Consider the following 8,703-nt stretch of genomic DNA (forward strand, 5'->3'; position numbering starts at 1 on the left):
AATCAGGGCTGTTTTCGGACGTACCCCTACGACGTTCCCCTTCTATCGCGATTTTGGCGGAAAAACCGTTTCGCCCGGGAACGTCGCTTTCCGTCCTTTACTTCTGGTGACCAGATTTATGGCACGTCTTACCCACGGTCACATCGGCACCATAAACCTGGCCACCGTCCCGATCGGCGCGGCTGACGACCACGTGGGCCGCCCCAAACCCTAAATTTTGCCTACAAAACAAATTTTTCATTTTGATTTACATTCTGGTACGGTCGAAACGAAGAAATCTCTGCCTCGATTGAACATCTACCGGGTGTCACGTGCGTTACGTATCAAACCGATCGGCGCGGCTGACGACCATGTGGGCCGCCCCAAACCCTAAATTTTGCCTACAAAACAAATTTTTCATTTTGATTTACATTCTGGTACGATCGAAACGAAGAAATCTCTGCCTCGATTGAACATCTACCGGGTGTCACGTGCGTTACGTATCAAAATCTGTTGCAGCGAAAGGGTTAATCAGAAGATGGCGTAAGACGAGCATTTGGTGTTCTCTGTGACAATAGAATCCATACTCGCGTTGTGCAATGCTTTTCGAGGTGATGATTTTTCGTAAATAACAGCTCGCTTAGGGTAACCGTTTGAAAGAAAGAACGTGACACCGTGGATACAATAAAGAGCTTATAAAATTGCGTAGAAGCGAGAAGGTAAGTTAACGCGGAGTAACTAAGAGGTGAAGCTATTCACGTCGAGGTGGACGACTTTTACGCCAACAGCTAAATAAACCGACACGGTGAAATTATGTTGCCCCTCGTTTGCAACAATATAAATATTCGAACGGGTAATAATTTCCATTTCCGTTGGAGCGTTAAGCCGTCAAAAAATACGGGAAATTATGAAATGAACGGGCGCGTGTATGCGAGATAGACAATGGGAAAGAGCGAGTTGGACGGGGAACAGTCGGAAATATATTAAAAATAAAATCAACTGTGAAAAACAAGAATATTGATTTGCATATACTGTGTAAATATTCCGGCAGCAGTAGCTCAATTTTTTCCCGTGAGAGAGATGATAAAATCGACGAGCACGAAGCTCGTCTGCCGGCGAGATGAAAAAATTATTATACGTGAGATCGAACAGAAATTAATAATGATTAAATTAATCTGGACTATGGCCGGTACGATACGCTTAATTAGACTCGTTTCCCTTTAATCTTCTTCGCGTATGCGATTCTATAAAATGAACGTCAAATATTTGCGTCTGCAAATTTGAAAAGACGACAAGTATATACCGGGTGAGTCTATAAGAAAAGTAGCATTGGAAAAGGTGTATCGGATGGAGCCAATTAAATTTTTCGAGATTTCAAGCAAACTTCAATTTTTTTCACGATCAATGCAACTTTTGATTTAACGCTGCGTTGTAGCAGATGAATAGACGAACACAACGATCTATAATAAATTGACCTACAGTTGATCTTAACCCTTTTAGTGCCGACCGAAAGAATCGTACCTAAGCGAAGAATACCGAACCAATTTGGTAAGGTTTGAGAAGAGAATCATAAAAAAGAAACATATTACGAAATAAAGGGAGAATAAATTAATGCCAATTGTATTTCAGTATTTGTTGAAAATCATACTGATAATATCTATTGAAAATCATTAGGAAGAACGGAAAAATCAGTTTTCTTTTATAAACAGTATTTGCAAATAAGAAGAATCATCGTTTGGTCATAGTTTGATGTAGAACACGTAGTATAAAGCATAAATACGGTATTTTCAATTGTTTGTAACAAAATGACTAATATCAAAACACAAAACTAAAGGATAATCCCATGATGCGCAGCAAGCGTCAGGAGGATTAGGTAGTAGTGTAGCTACTACCTAGTATTATTATAAACATTTATAGTTATCCGGCTATTTATAACGTTTTATAAATTTATTTTGAGACAGAGTTCTCTCGCGGTGCGAATAGTAAGGCGCCATCGCGTACGCAACGATATATCGTCGTTGCACTAAAAGTGTTAAACCTCAAACTGAGACAAAATATTTGGTATAAATTGTAGAAAATTTTGTGTAAATCCTTCTGATGCACCCCTTCTAATGCTACATGATTCATTCAAACCGTTTCTTTTAATATAAGCGAGAGAAAACGAGTCATTTCAGATGTCAGTTCTTATTGATTCACCTTGTATGTATTAATAGGGAAATTCTGTGGATTATGCAGGCGTTCGAATAAATAATTCCTCCGTTTCCTCCATTTAATCTGAGCCCTGAAATTTCGCGGGCGCAAATCGAGCGTCGAAAACGAAACGGGACGCGTTCATTACAGGACGACACGAGACGAATCCAATGTGCAGAAACGTTTCCATCATTTTTTCTACCGCAATTTGACAACCGTATCGAGAGCGTAATAACAATTGTCGATCGCGTCGATCGCTTCTAACGATCGAACGCGGCCTTCGAATTCGCGGGATCGCGTGGAACACGCGAATGCACTCGGCCGAGCTGCGTTCCGGGGGATTAACGGATGCAAATGCTCCGCGTCGAGGGGAATTCGGCTGGTGAACGGTCGCGTCGCAGTGTCAAGAACGAAGATTTTTTCTTTATGGGAGAAAAGAATTTTTTTTTTTAAATAAGCGTAGATTTATTAACAATGGAACAATTTTCAAAATGGAAGAAAGTGGAGTGTATAGATTGAAGAAATACGACAGAAATGACGACGAAGAGAATTTCAGCCAGTTCGAAAGAAACCAGGAAAGACCAAGATAAATTACCAAGAGATTTTAATACGTGTGAGGATCGTGAAATCACAGGAAGGACCTCGTTTTTCATGAAGTTGCCACGATCAACCTAATCCTTCCGGAGGGATTTATGAAATAACGCGAAAGATATCTTCAGACCGTGCAAGTCCCCCTTTAACATTACTTTCGATTATCCTGAACTTTATAACCTAAAAGACGAAACGTTCTAAGTTTCGATAAATCCTACCTAGTCGCTGATTAAAATTTCCATCTCCTTTGGCGCACCTTTACGAGAAAATTGCGAAGAGTGAGGGATATCGTTGAGAGGAAAGATGGAGAAAGGGATAATCGATATTTCCTGCGTCGATTTCGACTGACATTCAAGCAGGATTGGCATTGTAAACGCATAAAGGACACGGCAAATTGTGTTCATTCGTATTACATAATGGGAGTTCGAAGCGTGCAGTCGGTGACTATTAACAACGTGCACCGATCACACGTTAAACGTTCACGTGTAATTAAATTGAGCGTTGAATGCAGCGATAACGGTTGCGAAACTCGAATCGTGTGGCGATCGTTTCCACTACGCGGCTGTTCCTCTCTATTTACGGTGGCGTACACCAGATCGATAAGTGCAACGAGGTGTGCCTCCATCTGACGTGTGCGTCAAAAGTGAAACGCAATGGTGTAAGAAGAAAGCCGTTGTTGCCTCGGTTATCACTCACCGGTATCACCATTGCTCTGCGTTGTGGTTTCCTCGTTCTCCGCACTCTCATTGTTCGCTGGCGGCCTCTTCGTTGGTTCATCCGCTGAAAGGGGCAAAGTCGCGGGCATTATGAGTTTATTCTACTAGTTGAACAAAAAGAAAGAAAAAAAAAAAAACAAAAACATTATTTCATCAATTGTAAGAATGAGAATGAAATAAAGATCGCTGGATGTTCATTGATCCTCTACAAATATTTGCACAACTTTCTACACTGGGAATAAATTTCTCTGATTATACGTTTATTAGGAAAATAGTTGTACAGTTTGGCTAACATTTCTGACTGACAGAAACTGATCGATTTCACCCCGATGCCCTTTCTCTCAAGGGTACAAGTTTAGGTTAGTTACATCATCGGGAGGGAGAATTCCGAGCGTCATCGATCAAAACAAAGTTATGAAGCAAACCACCTACGCATCTCTACCCACTACGTTACTGAAAAGATGAAATACTGATACTTTTAACGTTTCCTTAAGTTGATTCTGATTTGTCAACGTATCCAAAGAAAAACCATATACCTATTCAACGAAAAAATAAAAAAATAAACTGACTAGTACGATGAGAAATTCCTAATTAATACTCGGATAAGGACTAAGTCGTTGAAATAATGGATATAATGGAAAGATACGCGGAACAACGTGTATCCTATGAAACTTTCCTAATATATCTTTGTAGTTTTATTATTACAAAAAAAAGATACAGATAACTTATGCAGCGTAAAGTTACATTTAAATTTCAGTAGAGTTTTACAAATATTTAAAACATATCATCATCCACAGTCATCAACAGTCTTTCAAACTTTTTCCATTAATACGACGATTGTTTCTTATTCTTACACTAGTACGATAGCTATCTTTGCTATCTTCTGTTTTGCAGGAAAATTGAGGGAAATCTCTGTGTAGCAACTGTTTCCACAATTGTGGTTCTGAACAAAGCACATTAAATTCCGAGCAACACTGTGCCATCCTTGTTAAGCTATAGACATCCAACATTCCTAAAATTTTGAATTTTAATTCTGTTGGAATGGCCTGAAGACTAGGTCCTGTTAATCCAGCACTGATTAATACATCTGACCGTACTGGGGTGGATAATGCATCTTTAAACCTATCAAATAGTCTCATGAGAAAATATGTAATGGTTTACAAGTACTTCAACATCTCTATAAATTTATTGTACCTGTGCGATATCTCTTTGAGATTCTTATATTTTTTACTAGGAATATTCGCAAAAGTGTTATAATATCTCAAAGTATCTACAGTTAAACTGTAAGTTCTTTTTCCTTCCATGAGAGGAAAAAAATTCAGGATCAATGTACCTTCCAAAGGAATTGCAACTAGCTTGCATTGTACTTTAGAGACACTTTTTAAGTAAAAACACATTTCATAGACTGATGTCTCTTCAGATTTCCAGTTTTTTGGTATATGGAGTGCCCTTTTTCTTTTACTGTAACAAACGAATGTTATAACATACAAAAACTTAATGAACGATTGCAAAACAAACACTATCAAAAACTAATATACACCATAGTGACATACATCAGCATTATATGATATATATACATATATATATACATATATTACCATTGTTGTTTGCAATCTTTAGATGACGTGCATATGTGAAAATCAGCCTCGTTCAACAACACTATTGCTAAAGCAATGATATAATCGTGGGGTGAGATTGTTTGGTTTAATCCTTCTAATTCTCCTAGTATCTCTTCCAACAAAGGTGTTAGTTGCGTATTCGTGCTGTTTTCCGCATAATCTGATGTTAACATAGCTATTATTCTTTGATAACGACTTTCACTTCGAAAAATACGACGTTTCATAGTATACAATGACTCTCACTGCATGTCAAATGTATTTACGGTGTACTAGGTTATTTTGCGACTACGTAGTGTTCTCGTCAGTATCACTCGTCATTAGAAATGATCCTGCTACGCCATCTGTTTTACTTTCATGAAATAAACTTTTACAGAATTTCCTTTTTTTATATACTAAAAAACTATGTTTCTTTGTGTTTCGAATGTCAAACAGTCAAAATATTTATAAAATAATGAAAAAATGTCAAAGTTATATTTATGTACCTGAAGCAATTCGATTATAAGATAACGTGTTCCTATATTCTGTGGCGACCTCTTTGGCGCAGAAACTGAAGTGAGGAAAGAAAGAATACGCATTCGATTAATAATAGAATTAATTAGATGCCAATCCATTGATATAAACTTCTTTTTAATACTACCTAATTTCATTGACTAATTTTTAAACGAAACAAATTTGCGCGGAATTTTAAATTTACGAATGCACGACATACCGGTACATGGTAAAAGACTTACCTTATGATTAATGTTTTTGTCACGTGTGACAAAAATAAAAATCGTTTAAGTAGTATAAAAAGATAATACATGAAAAATCTCGAGTATTAAACGCTTAGTTTGAAAGCTATCTTTGTTAACTTATCATTCTGTCATTTTTTCGTCGATAAGTGAGTTTATTTGCAAAACATCCGTAATTATCGAATAAAACCATTTACCTATTACTTTTAAACGTAATTTTATCGTATTTGAAACAAAGCTGACAACGACTTATAACGAAAATCCTATATTTCCGGCAAACAACGTTTTAACAGCTTTCTTGTTTAACAGCGCCACCATCAAAATTAAAAATCCGAGCCAGTGAAACGAAGATAAAATAAATAAAATAAAACCGGTATGGGAACTCGTTGCGTTTTTTTTTTTTTCGCAGGAATGTCCCAACAAGCTCGTCGCTAACAGCAAGAATAAAATTAATTATACACATCGTCGGATTTACGTGTAAATAGATTAAAATTAAAGTTGCGTTCTGCTCGAGGAGAGCCACACTTTCATAGTTGCGATCAGTTTCAACGTACGTGCAATTACTCTGATTCAGAAAGTTGTTTCTCGATCTCTTATCCACCTGTCTATCTAGCAATAATCTTTCAGCCAGTAACGTAATGTTAAATCTGTCAACCGTAACGGTTTTCGATAAAACACCTATGTAAGAAACACTACGGATCGAAACGATAATCTAAAACAAATCTTGCACTATACCAAACAGAGAATCTTATCGGGCATACGAGAAATAAAATGTCACAACCGTACAAATTCGTCACTTCCACATCAAGGAAACGATAAGAGATAACATTAAAAATGCACGATTACAATGTCCTTAACACGATCGAGAAAACTAAAGCTTCGCGTTGAACAAATAAACTTGTCCCAAGTTTCTCAACGAAATTCCCATCAATTCGAGTTTACGTTACGTGTCGTTTGACGGCTCGCCGACATTTTTGACACTTTGCACGCGCGAAAATTAAGTCGCATAGGTGAACGATGAGTCACGTGATCGACGACATGTTAGTTACAAAATACAGGGATGCTGAGCCAGGCCCAGGCGGGCCCATAAATATCCCGGTACGCTCCTGTTCGGCATGCAAGAGCGCTCCGTGCCACTTGTTGCATGGCCGCGCTCGACAGTTGTGTTTGAATAAACTGCTTTCAAACTGATACGGGATATTCCAGTAGGGCTTACGTACCAGGGGAACCGGATGTCTCCGCGTCCTCCTGACTTGGTGTTTCAGGCACTTTCGTTTGTCCATGGGACACAACACTGGTCACTTCACTTGACACCACCGACTCGCACGATTCGGCCATTTTCAGGTTAACTCGCGTTTATCCGCACGGCGGCTAGTTACCTCGCCGCATTCGAATCCGAATCCTTTTTCGAAACTTCCACGCACGCTTCGCGGTTCATAACGCGCGACTCCCATGACAGATGGCGGCTCCCGGATGGAAAGAATGCTACTGCCACCTGGTGTCCGATCCAGAAGTTAAAGAAAAGTTCCAAAGGGAGCAGAGCGTTCTACGAATGTTCGTTAATAATTTTGAAATAAAACGATCGATGAACCGGTTCGATTTTTGTTCCGATACTACTGTCTACGGTCGATGTGCTGGTACAATAACAAATAGAAGTAACTTTCACGCCGTTGTTTTATTATCCCAATGAATATCGTATGAGTAAAGGATTCGTACAAAGATACGTAAAAAAGTACGTAGTGTATAATTAGAAATGTGGTTAGACAGAAGTGACAGTGATCGAATGTAAAATACTTTGGTCTGTCGATTGTCAGGCATTGCGTGCAAGGAAACACGACGCACTTTATTTCATAGTTATCAGTGATTTATCAGAAGATTAGCCGGAGGTAGAGACACGGTTCCGTGACCGGAAACCGGATGCGGCAACGCGGATACGCCCTTCATCCACTTCCCTATGTTGCAACAGTAACATTCAACGCTGCTCAGGGTCTTCATGAATACCGTGGTGACTCCTCCAATTATCAACAATTGATCACCTATCGAGGTAACTTATTAATCGTTTGGTCAATTTACGTTTACATTAGTCGAGCAAAGATCAACACATCGATTATCCGAGAATCAATGAAATTCGATACAGTATCGTTTTCCAATGAAATTAGATAAAAAGTTCAGTCGTTCGGTAAATTACTATATCAACACATTTCGCACTGTTCACACATGAAAGTACGTCGTTTTCTACAACTTTCGTTTAGATACTGTTACAATATTTTCCAGTTCACTAGCAAAACGTCAATATTGAATACACGTTGCTCGCTACAGCTAATTACATAACTGTTTCGCAAGTGCGGAAATGTTTATATAGCGAAGTGTTTGAAGTGTTTGCAATAGACACATTTTGTTTTCATTTCATTTAAAGTTCAGCTATTGAGGGATGCATAATTGTCTCGTGAAAAAGTTGAGGTTAGTTGTAGTACATTTTTCTACCGCTAAACATATATAAGTATGTACACATAGCGGTAGAAAAATGTACTACATATATATATGGTGTTCTGTAACATGTGGGCATAACTTCAGTGGTTAATTCAGCACGCAAAAATAAGAAAGAAATGTTCATATGTAAACATACGACCTTGTTTCCGAGTTACACCTGGCTTTTGCATTATTACCAGTTTATCACCTGTCTCCGCGGAAATTGTTCGAGAGCTCCTCACATTTTCAAAATGGCTGCTATTTATTCGGTCAGTGTTTTAACAAATTTTCGATCAGCATTTAAAATAAAACATCGGTACGTAATAAAATGATCGCTGTTACATCAATTGATACAAAAACTGTCAGCATTTTCATTAAAATATTAGTAAACGTAACAATTAGATAGAG

The 8,703-nt window shown here is 38.2% G+C and overlaps 2 protein-coding genes across 2 annotated transcripts in view; both read right to left on the reverse strand.

The window, feature by feature from the left end:
• Positions 1-1,766: 1,766 nt before the first annotated feature.
• Positions 1,767-5,369, reverse strand: LOC108571006 (F-box only protein 7-like). The gene is made up of 5 exons (XM_017932972.1): positions 5,075-5,369; positions 4,671-4,937; positions 4,331-4,598; positions 3,457-3,540; positions 1,767-1,871 (listed from the first exon to the last, which is right to left on the reverse strand). The coding sequence occupies exons 1-5, from the start codon at positions 5,317-5,319 to the stop codon at positions 1,767-1,769; spliced, it is 969 nt and encodes a 322-aa protein (XP_017788461.1). The 5' UTR covers positions 5,320-5,369.
• Positions 5,370-7,683: 2,314 nt separating this feature from the next.
• Positions 7,684-8,703, reverse strand: part of LOC108571007 — a 20,777-nt gene continuing 19,757 nt past the window's right edge. Inside the window, 1 exon segment of the mRNA XM_017932973.1 lies at positions 7,684-7,862. Coding sequence (XP_017788462.1) covers positions 7,684-7,862 — 179 coding nt within the window.

This window comes from Habropoda laboriosa, unplaced genomic scaffold (assembly GCF_001263275.1).
Source record: "Habropoda laboriosa isolate 0110345459 unplaced genomic scaffold, ASM126327v1 scaffold97, whole genome shotgun sequence".
Classification (NCBI taxonomy): Eukaryota; Metazoa; Arthropoda; class Insecta; order Hymenoptera; family Apidae; genus Habropoda; species Habropoda laboriosa.

Bases quoted from the DNA above. Each gene is read 5' to 3' on its own strand.
- LOC108571006 (XM_017932972.1), bottom strand. From the start codon at position 5,319: ATGAAACGTCGTATTTTTCGAAGTGAAAGTCGTTATCAAAGAATAATA. The intron at 4,599-4,670 runs GTACAATAAATT...ACTATTTGATAG, and splicing joins CTCAAAGAGATATCGCACAG to GTTTAAAGATGCATTATCCA. The intron at 1,872-3,456 runs GTGAGTGATAAC...TAATAATACTAG, and splicing joins GCAGAGCAATGGTGATACCG to GTAGTAGCTACACTACTACC.